The following is a 25140-nucleotide window of genomic DNA, read 5'->3' as shown; positions in this document are numbered from 1 at the left end:
AATCTCCGATTTTTAGCTCCACTATGATCTTGTCCTAGATTTCGCTCCTGGATACTTTGAATGTTGAATCCTCTTGGAATTAAATGTACCCGAATTTTTGTTTAGAATAAGTTCATATTCTAGAACTTGCTTTTTTTTCCACTGAGTAATGTATTGTTGACAACTTTCCAGGTCAGTAAATATAGGTCTCCTGCTTTTTAAAAAAAATAGCTTCATAGTATTAGGCTCCCATTTTTAAAAGTTTTCCCCAAGCTGTATATGCCACCAAATAACATCCACCTACAACCAGAGAATTTGTTAATTCGTTTATACATTAATTCTCTCATTTGCTCATTCAAAGCACCATGAAGGAAGTGTTAACTACGTGCCTAGTGATAGTTTTTGAGAATATTAAGAACTTTTTAGAGCTCTAAACCTAATTTTATAGAGACAATTTTTTGCTTAAGTAAACCAAAATTACTTAAAAGAACCCTGAATAGAAGAACTCAGTTCATGTGAGGTGTGAGGTATAAGCAATAGACTCTCAGGGAAATGGATAGAATCTGAAACTGGTCATCTTCTCCTAGATAGGGCTGAACATAATTGTGGTAGGCAGCCTTTAAGATGGCTCCCAGAGGTCCTCCCCTCCTGCTATTTAGGCTATTGTGTAACCTGAACCTAGTGACTTGCTTCTAACAAATAAAATATGACAAAAGTGTTGGGGTATTTCATAATCACTTCCATGATTAGGTTACAAGAGACTGTGACTTCCATCTTGTTCAATTGTCTTCTATGTTTGCACACTTTAATGAAGCAAGCTGACATATTGGAGAGGTCCAAATGACAAAGAACTGAGGGTTATTTCTGACCAACAGCTCTTAAGAAACCAAATCCTGTCAACAACCTTGTAAGTGAGCTTGAACATGGATCCTTCCCCAGTCATGCCTTCAGACAAGACCGCAGCCTTAATTGATACCTTGATTGCTAACTTGTGAGAGACCCTGACACAGAGGATGCAGATAAATTGTGCCCAGACCTCTAACCCACAGACACTGTGAGATACTAAGTATGTGTTGTTTTAAGTCCATAAATTATAATTTGTTACGCACCAATAGATAACTAACTCAGTAATTATTTAGAGATGGGAACTTGCAAGTCATAGCATGTGGTGATAAAATAAGTGATTCAACTATTGCTTAGGGTTTTCCATAATGAAGTACTCACTGAGGCAAGGCTCTGGGGGAGTCAGTGGCTGTTACCAAAAAACAAACAATTAGAAAATGAGGAATTCAATGACTATGAGTGATGTCATTGCTGAACAATTTAAGGAAAGAGATTGACAAAAACAAGGTCATAAATTCTTGTATCTCTTCTACTTTCTTTTACTTTTATTCTTCCCTTACCTTCCTAAAAAAAAAAAAAAATTAAATCTTAAAAGCATTAGGTAGGGCAGAGCAAGGATGGCATTTGTGCCTGGAGAGAAAGGAACTGTGGAGGCACAGAGTGGGGTATTGCTACTGAATTGGGTAAGGAGAGCATTTGTGTGGGAGGGCTGCCTGACACAGGGAGTCAGAACCTGAACTGGCTGAGAAGGGCATTTACACAGGAAGGTGGCCTTGCATAGGTGTCAGAGCCCAAGAAGGGTGAGAAGGACAGCACTGCAGAAGAGTAGCTCGGCGAGGGTGTCACAGCTTGAGCAGAGTAATGAAAGTGTGTTAGTTATCTCTTGTGGTATTAGAAATTACCTCCAAACTTAGTAGGTTAGAACAATAATCTTTTACTATCTCAGCTTCTGTGGGTCAGGAATTCAGATAAGGCATAGAAGGAGTGGCTTGTGTCTGTTCTATAACATTTGGGGCCTTGGCTAGTAGACTTGTTGGCTGAGGGCTGAAATCATTTGAAGTGTTGGCTGAGGCATCAACTATTGAAGTGTTGGCTGAGGGATCAACTTCTAAGGTGGCTCACTTCATGCCTAGAAAGTCATTGCTCACAAGTTGGTTTCTTTTCATGTGGGCCTATCCATACATGGTCCCCTCCACAGGACTGTTGAATGTCCTCACAACTGGCTTCCCTGAGAGCCATTGATCCTTGAGACTGAGCCAGGAAGAAGCTACGCTTTTTATGACCTAGCCTAGAAATTCATATGGCATCATTTCCATCATATTTTATTCATTAGAAGTGAGTTGCTAAATCCAGCGCACAGTCAAGGAGAGGGGTCCCACCTTTTGAAGGGAGGAGTATCGAAAAATTTGCAGATATATTTCCAAACCACTACAGAGAGATGGAGAGGCAGCTTGGTGTGGGTTCTCAAACCCTGAGCAGAGTGAGGAGGGCACACACACAGAGGGGAAGCCTAGCAAGGTTTGTCAGAATCCCTGCAGGATGAAGAAGGCATGGGAGAGACAGACTGGTATGGGGAGTTGGAACTCAGGTTTGTTTGAGGAAGACATCTTGGGGTGGGGTGCAGAGGGGAAGACAGTGTTGGCAGATGGTTTGCATACAGGGGACTGATCACATAAGTAAATATATGAAGGATAATTGGGGCCAGTTTTCTCACTGTCAGAGGAATGCAGCTACCAAAGTAACACCTTTGAACACATTTGTGTCTTTCCACATTCTCAGATTTATTGACTGGAAGCTTCTCAGATAAACTAATCAGGTATCCATGCAGGTTAAAACACAACATACAGAGAGGGAAAGTACAGTCTTCCACAACAGAGTGAATGGATGAAAATCCTCAGTGTCTCCAAAGCGATCTATGTTGACCTGCAGTGTAGATGGTTTCGTGTAGGTCCCAAGCCAGCAGCTGTAACAGGCAGAGGTCAGAGTCTTCATCTCTCAGCGTACCTGTTCCTGATGCTCTTGGGTCAGGCTTGAGCATCGGCTGTCTGAAGTGTTCAGCTTATATGGTCTTTACAGGGTGAAATCCTTATGCCTACCGACTCCTGCAGTCAGGGGCTTATCAGTGGCAGCCGTGGCTGACACTTTTGTGGTTTTGGGTGTTCCAGTCACGCCCTAAGGACATTCCCATTATGTGCCAGTTGATATTATTATCATGGCTCCCATGGAATCCATTTTTTAAAGTCCAAAAATTTCTCAATTCTTTATGCTCTATACAGTTACAAATATGGAAAGGGAGAAAAATAACACAAATTCCGTGATGTTAGATTGGGAACTGGAAGTATGAGTGTGGACGCCATGGTTTTCAAGATAGGTAGTTAGACAGGTAGGTAGACAGAAGTGTGTGCGTGTGTGTGTGTGTGTGTGTGTGTGTGTGTGTGTGTTTCCTATTGCTATCCATAGGGCGTGGAAGAGCAGAATCCTAGACTAACAGGTAGAGAGGAGACAAAGAGGAACAAAGTAAAAGCCCTGTCCCAGGAGCATGTCAGTCACCTGGACTGAGAGAAACCCAATGAAAGCAAAGGCTAGGAGGCAGTGGACTCGATGTCAGAAGGTTCAACCCAGTGGCTGTAGCAGGTGATGAACTGCCCCCAGCTGTGGTGGAGGGTGGAGGCAGAGAACTTCAAGGGGGAGCCTTCCAGTAGGTAGCTCACTGCCAACAAAAACACTGAAGCTGGTCTATGGCCATTCTACCCTGAACAAGCCTGATCCCGTCCGATCTCGGAAGCTAAGCAGAGTTGAGCCTGGTTAGTACTTGGATGGGAGACCACCTATGAAGACCCAGGTGCTGTATGTAGGCCTAAAAAATAAGGGATTGTAAGCTGACAGGGTCCTTGCAATCCGTGAGGTAAACCAAGGATTGCCTCACCTAAACGAACAAACAAATAAACAAACATTGAAGCTGGACAGCCCAAGTACTTGCTGGAAAATAACAAGTAGGCCAGCTTGGCCGGAGAAAGGAGTTGATAAGCTAGGATGCAGAGCCTGGGAAGGCCCCTGAATAGGATCCTTATACCTCGGTCTGGACAAATTTCATGGCCTGCAGCCTGAAACCAGGTACAAAATTGGGAGACTGTATGCATTTTTCAAGGCACAGAGTAGGTGTCCTTTTCTCAAAAGGGGTAGGTATCCTTTTCTCAAAAGTCAAGACTACTAAGGAGTTTCTGTAACGTCAGGCTATCTACTGGGGCTTCTGGGCAGAATAAGATAAAACTCGAAGGACCTGGCATGGTCCTTAAAGTTTGTTAAGGAGGCCTGAGTAGCATTGCCCCTAACTCACTGGTGCCTCTTAAAATCTTTTCTGGAAGGGGGAGGGAGACTGGTATAATTGTCTTCATTTTACCAAAAACTGACACCCCATTCCCTTTCACAACCCCAGGGATACTCTTGGGCGTATCTCCACGATTCCAGAGAAAAAAGTGCACAGCGTGAGGTGAGCACGAGAGATCCTGTATGCAAAAACATTCATTCTCCAGGGGAGACCCATCCTGAGGGAAGCCAAGGCCTGGGGAAGACAAGGGCGCACACAGCTAATTATAATTGCTACTACAACTCCGTAGAGTGCTGTTAGGGATCACCAAGAGGTTTGGGCCTGCAGAAGAGCCCACAGGCCCAGAGGCTCTGGGTGTGCTGTGTTGATCAGCTTCAGCAGGACCAAGGAAGCAATGCAGATGTGAGTGCGGGGGAAAGGGGGAGTGAAGCAAAGACGCGCAGGAATCTTGCATTTGGCGGCGGAGCCCCCAGTAGCAAGGCGCAAGGCTTGGGTGGACACTAGCCAGTGGCACGCCACTAGGCCCACTTCGCATGGCAGTTTCGCCCCCACACTTCCTTCCGCTGCACTGGCCGCACCTCGATGGGACGCAGTAGGCGGGAGGCACGGAGGTTCAGAGTATCCGTCTCCTCCGGGCTGGCACAGTAGTTGCTAAGTACTTTTGTACTCTAAAGCCTCATATAAGGAGATCAAAGCCCAGATGGGGGTGGACAGGTCAGTCTCGCCGCCGCAAGTCGGTCCTCAGCGGCTCCCGACCGACTCACGGCAAAGCCCGTGCGCTCGGGCGAAGGTTGCCCACATACGCTCCTCCGCCGCGGGAGCCCCAGGATCGACCCTCACTCAACGCCTGGCATTCGCTTCCCGGGCCGTTCTCTTTCAACAGCACACAGCCCTGTGGCCAGCGATCAGCCCAGAAAGTGGCAGCGAGGTCATCAACACAACAAAGGCGGCCCCAAGCAGCACCTTCTGTCTTGTAAAAATTGCCGGGTCCCGCCCTGGGGGCGGAGTGGAGCCGGGTGGGGAGAAGTAGCAGGAGATACCCTGAGCCCTCTCCGCCCTATTCCACAACTCTGTAGTGCATTCATTTGAAATGTTAATGTTTTGAAGCTTCCCTCTTGGCCCGGATCTCTCTCCTTTAAAGTAGGCTGAAGCCTCTGGGATTAATAAACAAACCAAACAGGCATTTGATTGGGGTGGGAACCGGGTAAACATTTGTTGGTCCAAAAGAAAGAGGCAGGTGGTAACGTAGACAAACGCGGGTAAATTATTTCACGGCCCCAGCCACTCGCTTTAAAAAGACTCCTTTGTGCACTGGTTCCAGGAGTTGGAGAAGTTTTACCAATCAACAGACCCTTATTTGCACCCTCCAGACTGAGAGCTCACACTGCGCGGGGCTTTCACCCCGCCACGCACAGAGGAAATCAGGTCACGGGAGGGAGGCGGGGCGAGATGGGGCCGCGGTGAGGCGGAGCCAAGCCCAGGCCCCGCCCTGGTCCTGCTGGGCGAGTCCAGACCCCCAGCTCCACTGTGGAGCAGCGGCTAGGACTTCAGATTTCCTGGGGTATCCTGAGGATGGTGAAGCTGGCCGGTAGGCCTGAACCTAACACAGCCAGCCATCGCGCCCGAAGAAGACACTGAGGGGTGTCACAGCGGGTGCTCTTAAAAATCTTGGCATGCGTTTCCCCGTCCACATTTGATAATTTGTCAGGGTATTGCCAAAATATAACCGAGGTGAATTCCTTGCTCAGCCAAGCTGCTAGCGATGATAATAGTTCTCGCAGACACTTTAGGAGCACTGACAGACGCTGTTCAAAGCCCTTCACATGGATTAACCTGTGATGAGACATAAGCCATCCACTCGCTTCTTCCTAGAAAGGGTACATCACCTGCTCTCCATCCATTCTCGTGGGGTGAGAATTGGGGCGCGCGTCCCGCTGTTTATGGGGTCCCAATTTTGCAGATATGACTCCTGGTACCTGTGTGTGCTGGAGAAGGGCTGTAGAGGTCACCAGGACACCATCGTAGTCCTGAACCGCTTCCAGGCCCCCACAATTCTCCAACTTCAGTATTGTTTAATCCACTAAATCCTCCAAGCAAGAGCTGTTTTGTCTTCCAAAAGCTTTTGCCTCAAGCTGGGAAAACCCAATAGAGGAATGATCATTTTTCAACCATGGGAGCCAACATTCATACATAACGAAGCAAGTCACACAAAGGACAGAATTCTTTCCCACTCTCCTGGGAGAGGCCCCTCAGCCCAGGGAATCTTCAGAGCTTCCCAAATTACCCACACTAGAAGCCAGGCTGGGGTGTATATGGAGCAGTGGTTGCCCTCTGAGGAGCCCTTCTACCCACCCAAAGGCTGGAGTTGGTCACCCAAGGAAATTCCAGTCCAGGTTATTTTTCATAAGCATTTCTTAGAGGAATCCAGTTCCTCCCTTTTATCTGCCCCAAGGGCAGTTGTAGATGCCCTGGGCCAGCTGAGGGACACAGGGAAGGGAAGAACAGTTTACAGTAGAGGAGCTCCCATATACCCCAGTGATAGCATCTGGGTGCTGTCAGAGTACCCAATGGGCAGGGTGGAAAGAGATTGTAGATCACCTGGTTAAGAGAAAGAACTGGCCTCAAATTGGTGAATAAGCCTAGCTTTGTACACATTTGTTTGCCCCTTTACCCTTGGTGCTCACAGATGCATCATCTCCCAGGTCTGCTATACCTTCCTGCCGGCACTAGAACATTCCTGGCTCCTCCAACCTGGCCTCTTCCTTTAAATACCTGTGAGGTCTTAACCAGATTCCCACTCCTCTGGGCAGACCTGGTTTGAAAGAACAAAAAAATCGGGTTCTTCTACCTGGCATGATCTTAAGGGCCTAAGATAATAGCACATGCTTCATTTTTGTGATTCTTGGAAAGACAGACACCTCTTAAACAGCTGGGTGACCTTGGGCAAGTCATTTATCTTTGTTCAGTACTCCTAAAGTTTCTCATCAGCACAGGGGTGGGATAATACATCTCTGAAAGGGAGATGCAGGGAAATCTTCACTGTAAACTCAGCACCTGAAAGCCCGCTCACCTGTGTTAATGCATGCTCTCCTGAGGCTCCACTTTAAGATGTCACTCCCACACTGTCATGCGCCCTGGAAGTGAAATACCTGAAACCAAATCACCCTGGCATCCTAGTTTGGGTGAGCAGCAGCCAGAGGCAGATTGGCTTTCAGAGCAGGTGACAGACAGCCCAGAGGCCTCTCTCCTATAGCGGTAGGTAAGCAATCAGGTTAACACCACCTCATTGCTGGGATGGATCTTGCTTCCAGCAGGGCATCCCACTGCCTCCTGCATAGGAGGTGAGCCCAAGCAGATCTTCACAGAAATTCAATAGCCCTGTTCAGCTTTCACTGTTTCTGTCTCAATGATATTAATCCCTAGTCCACCAATGGTTCTCAGAACTATTTTTCAACATTTCTAAGATTAATATATAAACTCATTATCCATTTCCAAACTTATTAGAGGCACAAAATATCTAGATAACCAAAACGCCATATGCTTGGTTTTCTGTATCTTTTAATTTAGAACCTATGGAAATAAGGAAGAGAGGATAATTGACTTATATGGAGAGTATATAACACATGGTCAAGTTTCACAAGTGGAGAGGGAGGGTGGTCCAGGCAGAGGGGACTGCATGAGTCCTGCAATAGAGGCTTGTGACCCTTGAGTAGTCTTTGTATATCTTGGGAGAAGAGACACAAACCAGGTGTGTGGTAGAGTGACAAACATCTGTTAATGCCAATGCAAATATCAGTGGATGTGAACTTTTTTCTGGGGGGGGCACTAAAGTTTTTTTAAAAGAAGGAAATAGTTTATTAAATTTATGTTTTAGAAATACCATTCTGGTGGCTGTTCAAGAGTGGATTCATTTTTTAATTACTTTTTTAGAACAGTTATAAGTTCACAAAAAAATTGAACATAAAGTACAGAGAGCTCCCATTTACTTCCTACTCTGCCCCCACATTTTATTATTAATGTCTAGTATTAGTGTGATATATTTGTTGTAATTAATGAGCCAATATTGATACATTATTAACTAAAGTCCATAGTTTACGTTAGGGTTCACACTCTGTGTTGTATAGTTCTGAGTTTTGAAAAATGCATATTATGAACCCAGCATTACAGTATCATACAGAAGCATTTTACCACCTTAAAAATTCTCAATGCTTTGCCCACTTCTCCATCTCCATGAACCCATGATCTTTAGTGTTGCCTTTTCCAGAATTTCATATAGTTGGAATCATATAGTATGTAGCCTTTTCAAACTGTCTTCTTTCTCTTAGTAATATGCATTTAAGGTTTTTCCATGTCTTTCTGTGGCTTGATAGTTCATTTCTTTTGGTAAGTCTATTTTATATTTTCCTTCAATAAATATTTACTGAACTTCTATATCAGTATTCTTCCATAGAAATATAATGAAAGTCATGAATTTACTTTTTCTAGTAGTCACATTAAAAAGATAAAATTTACTTCAATAACATTCTATTTAACTCAATATATTAAAAGTATTATTTCAACATTTAATCAGTATAAAAATTGAGATACTTTATACATTTTTTATACTAAGCCTTCGAAATCCAGTTTGTACTTTATATTTTCAGCACATTTCAAGTGGACTAGCCATATTTCTAATGTTCAGTGGATACACTCAGCTGGGCAGTGAAGTACTATGCTGGGGATAGGGCAGGGATCAGAATGGACAAAGTTTCTGCACTCATGTAGTTGACAGTCTAGGGTGGTAGATAGATAATAAAGAAGTAAAATCATTTCAGAGAGTGATAAGTGTTACTGAGAAAATAATGCACTGTAATTACACAGAGACTGGGAAGCTGATTTAGATTGCCTGAGCAGTCAGGAAAGCCTTTCCAAGGCTGAGATCCAAATGAGCAGGCATTAACCATCAATTATCTATTGCCACAATAATGCTGTAGAACAAACCACTCCAAAATTCAGAGGCTTAACATAATAAGTAGTTATTATTGCTCATGAGTCTACAAGTCAGCTGGGCAGTTCTTCTGGTCCCACGTATGCTCACACATGCATCTGTGGGTGGCTGCACATCAGGTAGGTAGCTATGCTGATCCTGGTTAGGCTTGCATGTTTGGGGGCTGCTGGCTGTTGATTGGTTTTGGATGACCTCAGCTCTTTTCCATGTGGCTTCTCATCCTCCAGCAGGCTAGCCCAGGCCTGTTCTCATGGAGGCAGGGATCCAAGAGAATGTGGAAGCTGTCAAGGATTCTTAAGGTTCGGGCTCAGACTGTATCACTTTTGCCGCATTCTTTAGGTCAACGCAAGCTACAAGGCCAGCCTACATCCTAGGAGGAGCTGTAAAGTCACGTTAAAAAAGATGTGCATACAGGGAAGGATGGAAAATTCAGGCAATTTTTGCACTTAATCTCTCATATTATTTAAAAAGCTTTCAATTCCACCAGGACGTTATAATGACTGTAAACTTAAATGTGCCAAATAAATTATCTTCAAAATATAAACACAAAAATCAAACTACAGGGAAAAATTGACAAAATTACTCTTATAGTGAGAAATTTTAATGCATCTTTTGTAGTTGATAGGTTAACCACACAATAAAACATTAGCATATCAACAGATAGAGTTGAACATAATTTACAAGGTTTTCAGTCAACAAATACTTATGACATACTTTCTGCATGTGAGGTACTACTCTAGATGTGCTGGGCATATAGTAGTGAACAAAAGCCAACAATCCTTGTCCTCACAGAGTTTATATTCTAGTGGAAGAAAACAAATAAGAAGTTAATATGTAAGACAAACAGATGACTACTATGGAGAAAAAATGACAAGGTAAGGAGTTGAACTTAAATAGCATGGTTAAGGTAGGCATTACTGAGGAGACACTAGAGTGAAGACCTGAAAGAGGTGAGGGAGTGAGTCGTGTGCATATCTCCAGAACTAGTGGAGGGAACAGCAGCTACAAAGGCCCTGAGGCAGGAGCTGGTTTGGCAGGTTCTAGCAGTAGACAGAGGCAGGCTTGGCACTGTGGAAATGGATTAGAGTTGTCAGAGGCCAGAACATGTAGGACCTTGTAGGCCATGATAAGGATTTTGGATTACAGTCTTGAGGAAGCCCCAAAAGGGTTTTTGTTTGAGGGGGAAAGGATGAAAACTCTGGAGAGAAGAGGGCTGTTTCAAGACAAGCGTCAGGTAGCTGGACCTTTAGAGGTTGCGGGGTACCAATCCTTGTAAGGCAACATGTCTCAAGGGAATTTCCCTAGCTTTGTCTTTCAACTAGACAGCAGTTTACTGCCCAAAGGATATCACCATCTCCAGAGAATATATTCCAATTATCCTGGAAAACAAAGTAATTGGGATTATAGCATTATTCATTTGCTCAATGCTCAGAATGAAAACCTATCCAAAGCAAGAACAGAAGGTAACTCAAGAAAGCACTCCCTTCTCCATTGGGAAAACCATCAACAATTTATGGATTCACAGGTTAAGTGAAACTATTGTTGGTTTTGAGTCACTGATAAATGCCCTGAAAATTTTTTTCTCCAGATAAATGCCCTGGAGAAAAATAAACTAGGAATAGTGAGCATTCGGGAGTAAGGGTGTTACAATTTAAAATAGGCTGGTCAGGGAGAGATTAATTGAAAAGTCATATCTGCCCAGTCTGGGCAGAGCAGAGTTGGGGAGTGTCAGAGAGGGAAAGGCAGAGTCTGGCCCACATCTTGTAGGTTGTTCTAACACAACCACTACGAGGGCCAGTGTATGATTTATAATTTTATTATTCCACATTCTATGATGAGGAAAAATTTTCTGTACCCAATGTGGTAATTTCTGATTTCTAGTTCTCTGAATTTTGTTATATTTTACCACATATCATCAGAAAGACTAAATGGCAACTCCAGTTCTGAGTTTCTATGCCTATGCTAGAACACAATCACAATAATGGCAGAACAGGCACTTGTATTCATTTTTTAATTTTTGCAGGATTTCCTTTTTTTCAGTTAAAGCAAAGTATGAGTCCACCTGAGCGGAACTCAAGGTCATGGGGTTCTGCCCTTGTCAAGAAAGCATACAAGAGGGTAGCCTGCAGTATCAAAGGGTACAAGCTTGGATCAGATCCAGGATTTCAGTTTCTGGCATAACTATGACATTTAATACGGAAAAAAAATTAGACATCTGAGGGCTTGCACAGAGGCATTCTAGCAAAGAAGAAAGCACCTACTGACTAATTGGTGTGTGAGTGAAGCAGGTTCAAATGAAGTGAAGAGAACCAATCTAGTGCAGTATAAACTGAGGGAACTGAGAAGACAAAAACCTGCTTGCTTATGTGTTATCCACCTGGATGGAGTCCAGTTCACTCGCTGTGGTGTGAAACTCAGGGCTATGGCAAGAGAATGGAGTAGGGTCATTAGGGAAGGGGCCCTTAACCCCCAGGGACCATGGACCTGGTCTGAGGCCTATTAGAAACTGGACTGCACCACATGAGGTGAGTGGTGGGTGAGGAAGCGAAGCTTCATATGTATTTTCAGCTGCTCGCCAGAGCTAGCATCGCCACCTCAGCTCTACCTCAGATCATCAGGTATTAGATTCTCGTAGGAGCACCGGTCCCTGGTGCCAAAAAGGTTGGGGACTGCTGATTTAGGGCATTTGCTTGCCATGTTGGAACCAAGGAGGCAAAAGGTAAAGATGGTGGTATAGTCTGCAGGCCCAGAGTCTGAACATCCTCTAGGAGGGGCCCTAGAGTGGGCAGGCTCTCCACTTGTCTTGAGTGTGGGGCACATGAGGGTGGGAGGCCTAGCACAGCTCGGCTCAGTATTTTTTATTTTATTTTTTTACTTTTCAAATCATGTACCATTTTCTACCAGATTTAAGAATGTCTACAAGTAATAATGGAAATTCAATGTTTAAGAAAAAGTTTGATTCCTTCATTAGTTGCAATACCTTGAGTGAATGCCAACCTATTTTTTCACCTGTCAAATAAGGATAACAGGCAAGGATGTAAATGAGGCTCTCTGGAAGCCTGGCATCATACCTGACGCATAGTAGGTTCTTAATGTTCTCCCTTTTCCCTCCCTCATCTAAATGAAAAATATTAGGTTGCTGACAAATGCTATGGGTATACTTTAAATCAGTGCTTGTCAATCTCTAATGAATGTGAGGACGAATCACCTGGGGGAATCCTGGTAAAGTGCAGATTCTGATTAGGTGGAGTTGGGGTGGGGACAAGCATGTGGCATTGCCAATAAGCTCCCACGTTAAGCCCATGCTGCTGACTTGGACTCTTTAAGTAGCAAGAATTTAACATTACTAAGTTCCATTACTTAGCAAAACTACCACAAAAAAAGCCCCCAAAAGAGCGCCACAGATTGTCTATTCCTTTAAAAAATTAACTCTTCTACTTCAGCTTAGTGCAGTCACTGATCCAACCAGAGTACCCAGCACCAGCCAGGCCAGGGCACAGTGACATAGTGCTCTCCTACAGGGAGAGCTTGAAATTGTTTCCCCACCACTTTTGGCGTTTTAATCTTAGCTTTTGCCTCTGATAATTACCCCTAATTAGCACCCACCACCTTGTCATTTAAATAATTATAGTAAGTGCAGCTTACATCTCTGCCGGCAATCTTCAAACAATCTTGGCAATCTTCAAACCAACCGATAAAACAAGATCCTATGCTCTTTTTAAAAAGACAAAACTGACCCAAATAAAAGTTATGTGCACACCACCAACAGTGGACTACATAGACCTGTTATAACTTCCATTCATATGAGCCACCTAAGAGTTGATTTATTTTGAACCAAAGAAAGTACCGCATAGTATTTGGGAAATTGTAAATGTCAGAATATAAATTTTGCAAGCAGTGGCACAAAAATTCAGCCACACTCAGTTCTGCGTTAAATTACTATTGGGAAGGACTACAGGATCTCTGAACTTTTTTTCTTTTTTTCCCTTTATGGAGTTTTCAGAACATATTGGAAGAGCCTGGTAACTTCTGGGTGCCTTCAAAGCAAATTATTCATTTGTGGAACAAGGGGCGGCTTTTCACTGAAAGTAATTAGTAGTTGTCTAATTTTCCAGGGGGATCTCCATTAGCTGCCCAACAAACACAGGGCCATCGGAGCCCGATGAATCATGCGCCTCTTAGGAATTGACTGCGTTACTCTTTAGAATGTTGTTTTCCCACTGCAGCCTCAAAAAAAAAAACAAAAACAAAAACAAAATCCAAACTATCTACTTTTCTGAATAAGTAATACACTGACCCCCAAAAAACCTTAAGTGGAGCAAAGAGTGTGTACAGCACAAAACACTCTTTCCTCCTATTACCTCCCACCTCCCTGTCTTCCCCAGAGGCAATCACTGGTTCATTTCTTTAAACTTTTTACTATGGAAAATTTCAGATGTACGAGTCAGAGAAACTGAAATAATGAGCCGGTGTGTTTGCATGACACAGCGTCAACAATGAAAAACATCTCGCTGGCTTGTTTTATTCTTCCTCCAGTTTTTATGAGTAATTTTAAAATAAATCCCAGACTGACCACAACATTTTATCCGTCAAAACTTTAGTACACTTTTTTTAAAAATACATAACCGCATTGCCGTTATCACCCAAAAAGGTTGATGATAATTCATTAATACCATCCAATATTCTCGGGGTCACTTTTAACAGGTCCGGGACAGACGGAGAGAGAACGACGAAGGTAAGGGTCGAGGGGCCAGAGGGGGCGCATTAAAGAGACGTGGCCTCCCTCGCTCGTGGCTGCGGCTGTCGGGTGCCTAGCGTTCCGGGTCTCCCCGTTCCCGCTATCGTTACCTGCACCAGCCAGGCCCGGTCGAGGGCGGCTCCGAGCCGCGGGCTCCCGGCCTCCCTGTTGCCGGGCGGCGGCCCAAGCAGGCCCGGCGCAGCTGTACAACCCACCGTCCCAAGACACTGGCGTGTCCCTGGAGGGGAAACGATTGACACAGCTGCCTGCACTGCGCCCCCAGCCCTCCCCCGCGACACCTGCAACTCTGGGCGGGACCAGGAGCTGGAACTGGCTCCCGAGCGCGGGGAAACCATGGCCGCGGAGCAAGTCCGCCCGTTTCCCGATCGCGCGCGGAGTTCTCAACACCCACGACCTCGCGGACCGGGACTACAACTCCCGTCGTGCCCCGCGGTCGGACCAATGGCGGGCGCCCGAGCATGCGGGGCGCGGCGCCTGCGCGGCGGTTTGAGTAAGCGGCTGCGCGATTGGCTGCGGGGTCGGGCGGCCGCGCGGGGCCTGTGGGAAGCGGAGTGACGGAGCGAGCGGCTGTTGGAGGAAGGAGGTGGGGGGCCGGGAGCGCAAATGGCGTTGAGATGGTTCAGGGCCCTGTTCAAACTCCAGCGCTGACCATTCACCGGCGGAAGCGGCGGCGCAGGAGACGGCGGCGGCCCAGCGGAGGCACGTAGTGGGCTCCGGTGGCCAGGGAGGCCTAGGCCAAGGCCCGCTGGCGGCGCTCAAGGCGGGGAGGGAAGTTGCGGTGCTGCCGCTCCTCCCCCCCTCCACCGGGTTCCTATTTACCGCGAGTAGAGTCGCGGGTTCTGACGGTGGCGGAGCCCCTTGCTCCTCTTCGTTCACCAGCCGGCCCTGTTCTCCTGCGCGGGACTCCGGCGCCCGCTCGTGGGCAGCTGGGGGCGGGAGAGGCGGAGGCGGCCCGAGGCCAAAGCACCGGCCAGGCGCCGAGGGTAAGTAAGGTCTCGGGTGGCTGCCTAGGCCCGGAGCGAGCCAGTGAGGGTGGGGGAGGCAGGGGTCTGGCAGGGGGTGATGGAAGTCTCGCTATCTTACCTACCGGCCTCTAAGGAAGTTGGGCAGGGGAACGGCATAAACTCTTTTTCCTCTTTTATTTGTCCTTTTTCTGAGTTCTTTCTGGGCGGCTGCTGATATACTTCTTTCCCCAAGCGCGGTCGAGTGTGCTGGTTTTAGCCCCAAATCCTTGGTCGTCTTTTTTTCTGTCCCTGGTCGCCACAGAGGCCTTTACACTGCCCTGGGGATTCGGTGGCCGAAGCTTCCGGGGCGTCGGAAGCAACATCCCTTTCCTGGGCGGTGGGGGCGGGGAAGAGAAAAGTTGCGTGATCCTCCAGCAGGAGGGGGGCCGCCTCTCCCGGTACCCCTTGGCGCACGACCGCCTGCAGGTGAGGATTTCTGGGTGATTGGTTTTGCCCTTTCCGGCTTCATGCCTTAAGAGAAGCCCCTAAGCCATTGCGGGAGCCAAAAGACTCTAGATTTGAACGGAGGTTAAGTGTGAGGACTTTTTATCCCAGCGCACTTCCCTGAAAATTCGACCTGGCTTTGGGCTAAAGAAAAGGCCCAGCGACCGAAAAAATTTGGTTTTGAATCATTCTTTCCTTCATAGTTAGGATGATAGTCTTTGGAAGTGAAAGCCTGAGCAAGATAGCCTGTTTACTTGAAATATACTTAAAATATGTCAAGTATGGCTGCACACTAATTTTTGAATTTATACGTACTTTACATTCTAGGCTTAGAAAATGCCATCACAATAATCTGTCTAGTGACTTTTTAAAAAATGCATTGTGGAAACTATAAAGGAAATGAAAAGTAGGGATATTATATAATGAACTCCCATGTATTCATCTCAGATTCACGTTATTAACTCTACATTAACTTTTTCTTGTTTACACGCTTTAACTTCCACACTCAAAGCGAGTCATTGACATTTCATGAATATTTCAGCATACATTTGTAAAAGACATGAACTTTTTAAAAAAAAATTATGATTTTTTTTATCTTTTAAAATACCTAATTCCTTAGTATCAAACATTCACCTGCAGACTTTCAGCTTGCTACAGTGAATGCTTTGTGGTTCTGGGACCATTTTTGCGATGAGTTTTTCTGGTGTATACGTAAAGGAGCCCAAGTCTAGATTTTTGGTTTGGCCTTTAGTCAGCATTTTTAGGTCATTACCATGTAAGTGTATCCATGAAGTTCCAGCTTTGTTGGTGTTTATAAATGGGTCTATACAACAGGGCTTTACATTCTTGGAGGAATAAAAATAAATTTGTTATACTTGTAGCTGCCAAATATACTTAGTTTTGTTTAGGCTGTACTTAAGAAAGACAAGATCCTTAGTGTAGGTCTACATTACAAGGGGAAATAGAACTCCCTTAGGCATGTTAAAAGATCTTCAAACCTGTGTAGTCTTAATGCAGATGTGTGTGATGACTATATTATTTTGTCAGATTGGAATTGTCTAACCAAACGTGAGAAGGGAAAATAGTCCACTAAATATATATAAAACTAAGTTTATTGTGATTCATTATAAATTGCAAGAATTTAAGTTAATAAAGGGAAAACATTTAAAGTATAGATCAAAACATTCAGAAATGTAAGTCACATATTCTAGTTGTATTGTAAATTTCAAAGTAGGAAGATTTTTTTCCAACCTCTAGGCAATTGTTCATTTTTTTCTAGTTATATTTTATATATTGATATTTAAACATTAGGTCAAAGTGTAAGAAATGGGTAACAATTGATAGTCTTTAAAAAAGTGCTGTAACTTGTTTTTAAAAATGTTTGACTCTTGATTTACTGTTCTGAAAATTTTGTCCCAGTATTTGTTATTAATAGTGTAGATAAATTAGGTGAATAAGTTTATCTTTTATAATGTGAAGAGGTAAGTTACCGCTTCGTTTAATAATCCATGGGCCACTGTAATATGCTGGAGTCCAACAGCTCCAGAAAATGTAACTCGGCAAATGAGCACAGCACTATAGGGACAAGGAAGGTAGAATAAGTATAGTTTCTTGTGCTTAGGGAAATGACCAACTAAGGACTGTTTTTCAAGTCACATTTTAAATTACATTTGACCAAGAATCAGTATCGTTAAGGTTAGGTTAAAAGCTGCAGGTTCTAATACATGAAAAAAACATAAATAAGTGCTCTGAAATTTCAAAAAACTAAATTTAGTCAACTATTTGGTATTTCTGAGATCCTGCAAAAAATGAACATTTTGTGTTTAAGATTTTATATTAGGGGTAATTACCCTATTAATATTTTTTTAAGGCAAAAGTGATGTTTGTGAGAATAGCAAGTAGATTGGTTTGAAGCATTAAAAAGTAAACATTCCCCACTATAAATTGGTTTTGTGTATGCTGAGTTATAAGTTGGTTAGTCTTACTTTGTAAGTAGCATATGAATATGTGCTCATTGTAAAAAAAATTGACATGTGGAAGTATATAGAGTAAAAAATGAGCCTCTCTCTTTACACTCTATCTCCATATTTATTTGACAGTTTTTAAAGTTTTTATCTTGAATGTTGAAAAGCCACTTGGGGAGAATTCTTAGGTTCTTATTTTTAAATTCAGTGTTAACACTTAAGTATTTGATGATTATATATTTTCTTACATTTTTTTCCCCACAGAGAATATGAAACAGGTGTCAAAATGACATCCAGATTTGGGAAAACATACAGTAGGAAAGGAGGAAATGGCAGTTCAAAATTTGATGAAGTCTTTTCCAACAAACGGACCACCCTTAGCACAAAATGGGGAGAGACCACATTTATGGCTAAATTAGGGCAAAAGAGGCCTAATTTCAAACCAGATATCCAAGAAATTCCGAAGAAACCTAAGATGGAAGAAGAAAATACTGGTGATCCTTTTGGATTTGATAGTGATGATGAGTCTCTACCAGTTTCTTCAAAGAATTTAGCCCAGGGTAAGGGTTCCTCTTATTCTGAAACTAGTGAAGCTGCTCAGCTGGAAGACGTCACTTCAGTACTTGAAGCTAATAGCAAAATTAGTCATGCGATGGGTGAAGACAGTATTGTCTCTGATAAATGCTTACATTTGGAGGATACTTTGCTTGAGAAAGAAAAGAGCACAAATCGAATCTTAGAAGATGATGCAAGTAAAAGTAGCTGTGCTAAATTAACGACTTTGGGTAAGTTTTGATTTTCTTTATTCTGAGCCCAAAGAACTTTATGTAAGCCATTTAGTTAAATGATTTAAATTCTAAAATATTTTTGGGTTTTCTTTCTGCATTTATGATTAATGGGGACTATAGATAATTTTGTAAAAGTTAAGAACTTCAAAGAAACCAATTGGTGGTTGAAATTTTATTTAAAACAACTTGGATAAAAATGTTTCCAGGCTATTACTTATGGTACATTTTGAGAAGTCTCATAAATCCCTAACTCCAGTTTCAATAAGAAAGATTTCTTTTTTGTTGTATTAGGATTCCACAATATCTCATTTCTATTACTGTGGAGGATTTGGGTGGTTACTGACAATGAAAATGAGATGAGCATTTAGAATGAGGATTAGATTTTGGAGTGTTAGGCTTTCCTTCAAAACTAGTTTAGAAAGATTAAGGAGGTATTGAGCCCAAACATTAAAGAATTTAACTTTATTGCAAATTAAGATTAGTTCATAGTCTGGCACCAGTAGCAACTTGTATTAATAGCTTTTAATACACTAAATCAGTTGTATTTTTAAAATGTTAATTTGTAAATCTGGCATCTAGTGTTCACTCTTAACACAATATATTTTATCAATTGTACCCCTACTCCTTTTGTAAAGGATTTGAGACAAATGATACAAAGTGCAATTAACTAAAAGACTGAAGAGATAAAAATTGAGGGTGACAGGTAGACAGTGTTTGCCTTATCAGCAATAGGACCTGGATAGCACTGTAGTTGAAAACAAACTTTAGTTTTTGACTTTTTGGTAAAGTTCAGTGATATGAAAGGTTATGTAGATCTCATATTTTGAAAAGAAGTAAAAACCAAACTTTTTAGTACTCAATTCTTAAGAAGAATTTTGTTCCTTGGAGGCAAAATAAAAGGTGCCTCAAACAGTATGATAAAAGACTCTGCCTTGCATGGTTACAGTAAAAATGCTGAACATTTTCACTCCCTTTTCTCACCCTTGGATGAGAGGATGAGCCAGCTGTTATTGTCGTTCACTTGATTTTCTCAGTTAATTCTAATTTGGCAGTCCTTACACTTTACCCACATTTCTTCTGAAGCATTGTTTATATCTTCAGGTTAGGTTAACATTTTATTAAAAAGCAGAGCATAAAAACTGTTTCCTGGATCAGCTCCCAAAAATGTATTGGAATTTTAGAACTGTTGAGCCAAAACAAATTTTTAAGTCAGATCTCTTCATTTTATAGAGGAGGCTCAAAGAGGTCAAGTGACTATCCAAGGTCAGCTAGTGGCAGAATTGGACGAGATTAATTTATTGATTTTCAACATGTTGAGTACCTACTGTGTGTACTCTACTAGATGAGATTAACTTATTGACTTTCAACATGTTGAGTACCTACTGTGTGTCCTCTACTAGATGAGATTAATTTATTGATTTTCAACATGTTGAGTACCTACTGTGTATCCTCTACTTTACTAGACTCGGAGTGTTTTTTCACTTGTCTAGTGTTCTTAATGCCATATCTTACTATATTCTGATACTCGATTCACAATGCAGAGTAGATAGGCTGGAGGAAGGAAGATGAGGCTAGGGAAATGGTTAAACTGGTCAAGGAAGGCAGACACAGGCTTTCCCAAATGTTATGTTTTGGAGAATAGGTTGTGATTTGCAGGCAGAGGATATCAAGAGGATGTATGTTTATGTAGAAGGAATATTAGCTTCCCAGTCTAATGTAGCTGAGTTATAGTTCTGGTGCTGATGCTGTGGCCTGGCGAAATCCAAACTCCATTATGATGGGTTTGTGAAGAGAAAATATACTAAAATACAGTCAGATGGATGTTCAGGAACATCTTGTCTCTCTCTCTCTTCCTTCACAAGGCACCCTTAGTGGGAAGGGAATGATATAGCACTATGAATATTTCATTTTTCCTTTTCTCCTTTGGCCACCCAGAGCAGCTCCCTGTAGGATAAGAAGAGAACTTTGAGGGAGTGCTTTTGATTCTCATGGTAGTCTTATCCTAAGTTGTTCTTATAAAACACAAATTCATATGTTTACAAGTTGGTTATAGTTCTGGAAATACTTCTATATGTTATGACCTTTTTCCCTTTGTCTCTCCTCTGTAAAATTTGGACATTTCCCCATGTCCGAACTTTTATTATGTCTGTCGGATTGTCATTGACTTTACTTTCATTCAGAAAGCCTTCTGATTGTTGTTGAAGTTTGGAAACCCAAAACTAAGTTTTAGACTAAAAGGATCTCTATAAATCTAAAGTGGTTCCTAACCTTTTATGAATTAGCAATTCTGTTGAGAATGATAAAATTTTGAACTTCAGATGAAAGTGCCCGTGTACCTACTTAGGTCTCAGAAATCTCTGAAATCCTTTGCAGGTCATGTTCAGGCATTTTATTCAAGAACCTTTGAGAAATTCTAAGATCAAGTTTGTTCAGAGTGTGTAAGTTAAGTGCCATAGTATCCTTTCAGTGGAATGTTCCTACTTATTTAAACCGTTTTTCACTGTGTAATTAGAGTAGTCTCCCCTTATCTGCAGGGAACACATTCTAAGACATCAGTGGATGCCTGAAATCATGGATTAGTACTGAGCCCTATATATACTGTTTTTTCCTATACATACCTATCAAAGTTGAATTTGTAAATTAGGCACAGTAAGAAATTGACAACAATAAAATAAAAAATTATACTGTAATAACAGTTATGGGAATGGCTTCAGGGTTATTATTAATTAAAATAAGGTTTATTCGAACACAGGCAGTGATGATCATCTGATCACTGAGAAGGTTAAGTGACGAATGGATGGGTAGCATATACAGTGCGGATCCGCTGGACAAAAGGATGATTTCACGTCCTGGCAGGTTGGAGTGAGATGACAAGCGTGTTCATCATGCTACTCAGAACGGCGTGCAATTAAAAATTTATGTAGTTTTGGAATTTTCCATTTAATAATTTTGGATCGTGATTGACTGAGGACAACTGAAACTGGAAAACTGAATAAGAGGAAACTGCTGCTGTCTATACATCACATCAGTGAAAAAGGCTTATCCAAGTTCAAACCATTTCTCTTGGCATTAAGTTTAAAAGTGATCGCTTTCTCTATAGAAGTGTCTATGGTTAATTTTTAGGTACTATTAAAATTCTTTGTTTCAAATATTTTATACTGGATAGTACTTTTAAAAATTGTGGCTTAGTTAAAGGGAAAATTCAGAATGAGGCCATGGTAAAGCATCTAATGGTTGCCATTTTCCAAATAGATGTTTGATGGATCAGGGAACGGAAGCAAAATTACAAACTGTGAATGGGAACTGCAAGAAATAATTGAGTTGGTAAAATGTCCTAACTCTTGATTTAAAAAACAAAAACCAAAAAACTTTACCAGCTTAAATGGTTGTCAGTATATCGCAAATCTTGTTTCATTTGTTTTACTTACTATTTCTACCTCCCATCCTCTATCCTGGATTATTTTAAAGCAGATTTAGGATTTCCTGTTTTATTTGCACATACTTTAGTTGCAGTTGTTGAAGCAGTGAATTCTCAAATAGGTGTACCACTTAAAAATGACAACAGGACCTGAAATTTGCCTTTTTAAGAGATCTCAGAATATTCTTTAGTGTGAAATCTAAGGCTGTGTACATTAAGGATAAAAGAAGGCTTTTCTTGCCTTTTATATGAGACTACTTCCATTTTCATCTTTGTGCTTTCTGCTGCAGGTTTTTATTCTGGACTCTAGAATAAAGTGTGCAAAGACTTATCTTTCTATTTGGCACACTTTCCTTGCCAGCCAGCTGGGATTCAGTCTACACATCCTGCCAAATATTGAGATAACTTCTGCATAGGCTTTTAATTTGCATGACTGGTTTTGTAGCCAGTAAATTTTTTTCATTTCCTTAAAGCTATACTATTTGTGTAACTTAGAGGGTTGTTACTGTCAGGAAGTTAACTTTGATTTAGAACTGAGGATGATTTTTAGAAAGGGAAATGAATTGTTCTATTCCTGAAAGCTTAAAGTAGGCCAAGATCTTGCGTTCTGAGATGAGATTGTCACCTGCACATTGGATAAAATACAGGTGATTAATGAGGATTATTAAAGGATTCCGTTATTATCAGCAAGAGTTACTTTCCTTCATTTGGATATTGAATATATTTGTTGTATAGAATATACTTAAGTCATACCTAAATTTAACTTCTTTTAAGAGAAGTGGGTAAGAGATCTATTATTTATTAAGTTCCTACTTTGTGCTGACCCCTTATATATCAATAGATCCTTAATCACAACTATGTAAGGCAGGCTTTACTCCATTTTAAAGAGGGTAAAGCATAGTTTAGAGAGGCTGAATAACTTGAACTGTTAAGTGGAAGATCTGAGAAACATTCAGTATTTTTCTCATACAGTGGTGCTGTATTCCGATGTGAATAAACTTAATTTTATCATTTTAAAGCTTTATATTTACAATAACAGACTGTCACTATACAACGTTTTATCTTGATGTTGGAAATAACTTTTGACAAAGGACAAAAGAAGGATTTCCTCTTGCCTTTATTTAAATAAGTTTTAAAAAGTAAGAATGATAGCCAAACCACTTATAATACTTAGTGCATAAAACTGACTTTATTTTTACAGTTAATAAGTGCCTTTTACTTTATAATTTTTTGTATAAAAATGGAAATTCAACAAGTGAATTTTGAGACACTAATTTTAAGTTAATTTTGTTTTAAAGTAGAACTTTAATTTCTTATAAATGATTTAGTAAAAGAATCATTCTCAAAGCTTGAGTAATAACAATAGTGTAGGTGACAACACATTTGTAGAGTACTTGATGCTTTTCAGAGCATTCAGAAATACAGGGTTAGATGAAGTCATTAAGGAGAGTGTAAGAGGAAAATGTACTGTGAAGAACTTTTAAGATTTAATGGTGGAGAGAAGAGGAAGAAAAATTAGAAGGATATTGAATAGATGCAACTAGAGCACCTGAAGGACAATCAGGCAAGTGATATTATATAGAGGTCAGCAGAAAGTTGTTTCATGAAGGGTCAACTGAATTGTAATGCTGCTGCAAAGTTAGTAAATGTGAGGCTTGCAAAACAGGCATTGGAGTTTGCATCTTAGATTGGCGTGTTCTCTGAGTAGTGAGTATACCCAATGAGGAAATGGGGGTAGCAAGTTGTTAAAGATGTTTTGAGGCGGGGAAAAAAAAGGGCAGTTAGAGTTTTGTGAGGGGTTCTGAAAGGTTTGATTTCATGAGAGAGTCTCGAAGCATAGGATCCAAAGCACAGGGGGAAAGTAGTCTTGGAAGAAGGGATGTTACCTTTCCTGGACAGGAGGGAGGATGATTGAAATGTGAGCTTAGTGGGAGGATGGAAGGATAAGATGATTTATGGATGGAAGCATTTTTTTTCCCTAAAAAAAAAAAAAAAAAAAGAGGTTATCTCTGAAAGGGAGGGAGAAAGTAGGGCAGGGTAATATGGAGGCTGGAGGGGAGCGACAAAGGGTTCAAACAAATGGTGCAGAAAGTAGAAGATAGAGCTGTCTAGTGAGAGGATTTCTGGACATTATTGGGGCCCTAGTTGAAGTTTGTATCACTAAAAATTCGTGGTCACTACCCATTATATGAATGAATGCGTTTCTCCCCCTCTGTTGGTAGGTCCCATCAACCAGAACCTACACAAATATGGAATATTGGATAGGATTATTAGAATTATCCTGGATTGCCATTTTGCCTGAAAAGATGTGGAATAAACAGATAAAGTTAGGATATTGCCTGGAGAGTGATTGAAATGAAGGACTCTGGAATTTAAAATGTTCAGGAACAGACAAGGCTGGTGGATAGGAGAAAGGAAAGGAGGAGTCAGTATACTGAGGGTCTTATTAAATAAGAGTCAAGAATGGGATTACTGGAACAAGCAAGTTAGATAGTTGGTAGATTGTGATTTAAAAGTGAGTTATTTGGTTTTAATATTTAAGAGGTGAAGCTTTTTAGGACATGACAAGTTCCTGATGAAATTGTGAGAACTGGGAGCTGAGATGGAATGTAGAAGAATGCTGATGGGAAAAGAAGATTAAAGAACTAGGAGGTCAGGAGGTTGGGATTTAGTGGAATGATAGCAAAACTGGCATGGAGGGGTACTTTATAAACCTTATGTAAAATCTTTAAATAAATGAATAAGAGGTCGTTCGATGATGGGTATGGGGAAGATTAGAGGGTGGCACTAGGTGGCACAAGCCTCAAAATAATGGGCTTTTATAAGAGAATGGAGAAGTAGTAGTTTTATAAAGAGGCTTTGAAGCGCCAGCATGCCAATGACCCCAGAACCATCCTACTCTGAGAACTCTGAGGGCTGCAGGAAAAAAGAGGCACTTAGGTTTCAGCTAGGATAAGGAAGTGGGGAGAGGGAATGTTAGGTTTCAGCTAGGATAAGGAAGTGGGGAGAGGGAATGAGCCCCCAGGTATATGTGAGTATCCACTGAGGGCCGGATACTCTGAATTTAAGGGTGTGGGTTGTTGGATTATGAGATTGGAAAGAAGTACAGATAATTTTGAGTGTTAGAGTACAAGAGAAGGTAGATGACAAGGTGTGTTTACATTTTGGATAGATATAAACAGCGAAACAGATGAGAGGGATGATAGCTTTATACCCAGATTTTCCTAGAGCAGTTTTTAAACCTTTGTTCGCAAATCATCTAGAAACTAGTTTTTATAAACTGTCCCCACTTCATCTCCTTCCCCATGAATTTTCAAAGTTTGCACCTTCAAGGTCCCAATTGGAAACAGATGGCATGCCCCAGTTAGGCGAATACCAGGAAAGTTTATTTATAAAGGGGCTGTTTACAAAGATGTGAGAGGAATGTTAGGAAAAGCATAAGGCATGGTGCCCTGGCTTTGGTTAGCTGCAGTGAAGTTATTATCACCCATTTGCATAGGGACAGGGTGTTTATTTTCAGATAAACACCAAGGGATTATCTGAGCCATATAGAGGAAACCACCTTAAGACCACTGTCCTTTTGTTGAAGGGCCTCATAAGGAAAGTGCTAGAGGAGTAAAATACCT

At 41.8% G+C, this 25140-nt stretch overlaps 1 protein-coding gene and 1 pseudogene across 2 annotated transcripts in view; both read left to right on the top strand.

Annotated features, from left to right (window-relative positions):
* The first annotated feature begins 3556 nt into the window (after window positions 1-3556).
* On the top strand, window positions 3557-3676 carry LOC111736546 (annotated as a pseudogene).
* Window positions 3677-14472: 10796 nt separating this feature from the next.
* Window positions 14473-25140, top strand: part of WAPL (WAPL cohesin release factor) — a 67271-nt gene continuing 56603 nt past the window's right edge. Inside the window, exons 1-2 of one of the 2 annotated variants that reach the window (XM_011355350.2) lie at window positions 14473-14879; window positions 17573-18093. In XM_011355350.2, the coding sequence (XP_011353652.1) occupies window positions 17595-18093 (499 nt within the window). In that variant the 5' untranslated portion in view covers window positions 14473-14879; window positions 17573-17594. The remainder of the gene's footprint in view (window positions 14880-17572; window positions 18094-25140) is intronic. The other variant, XM_011355349.2, reaches the window with a different exon arrangement.

This window comes from Pteropus vampyrus, unplaced genomic scaffold (assembly GCF_000151845.1).
Source record: "Pteropus vampyrus isolate Shadow unplaced genomic scaffold, Pvam_2.0 Scaffold20, whole genome shotgun sequence".
Classification (NCBI taxonomy): Eukaryota; Metazoa; Chordata; class Mammalia; order Chiroptera; family Pteropodidae; genus Pteropus; species Pteropus vampyrus.
This window is presented reverse-complemented; position numbering and strand designations above follow the sequence as displayed.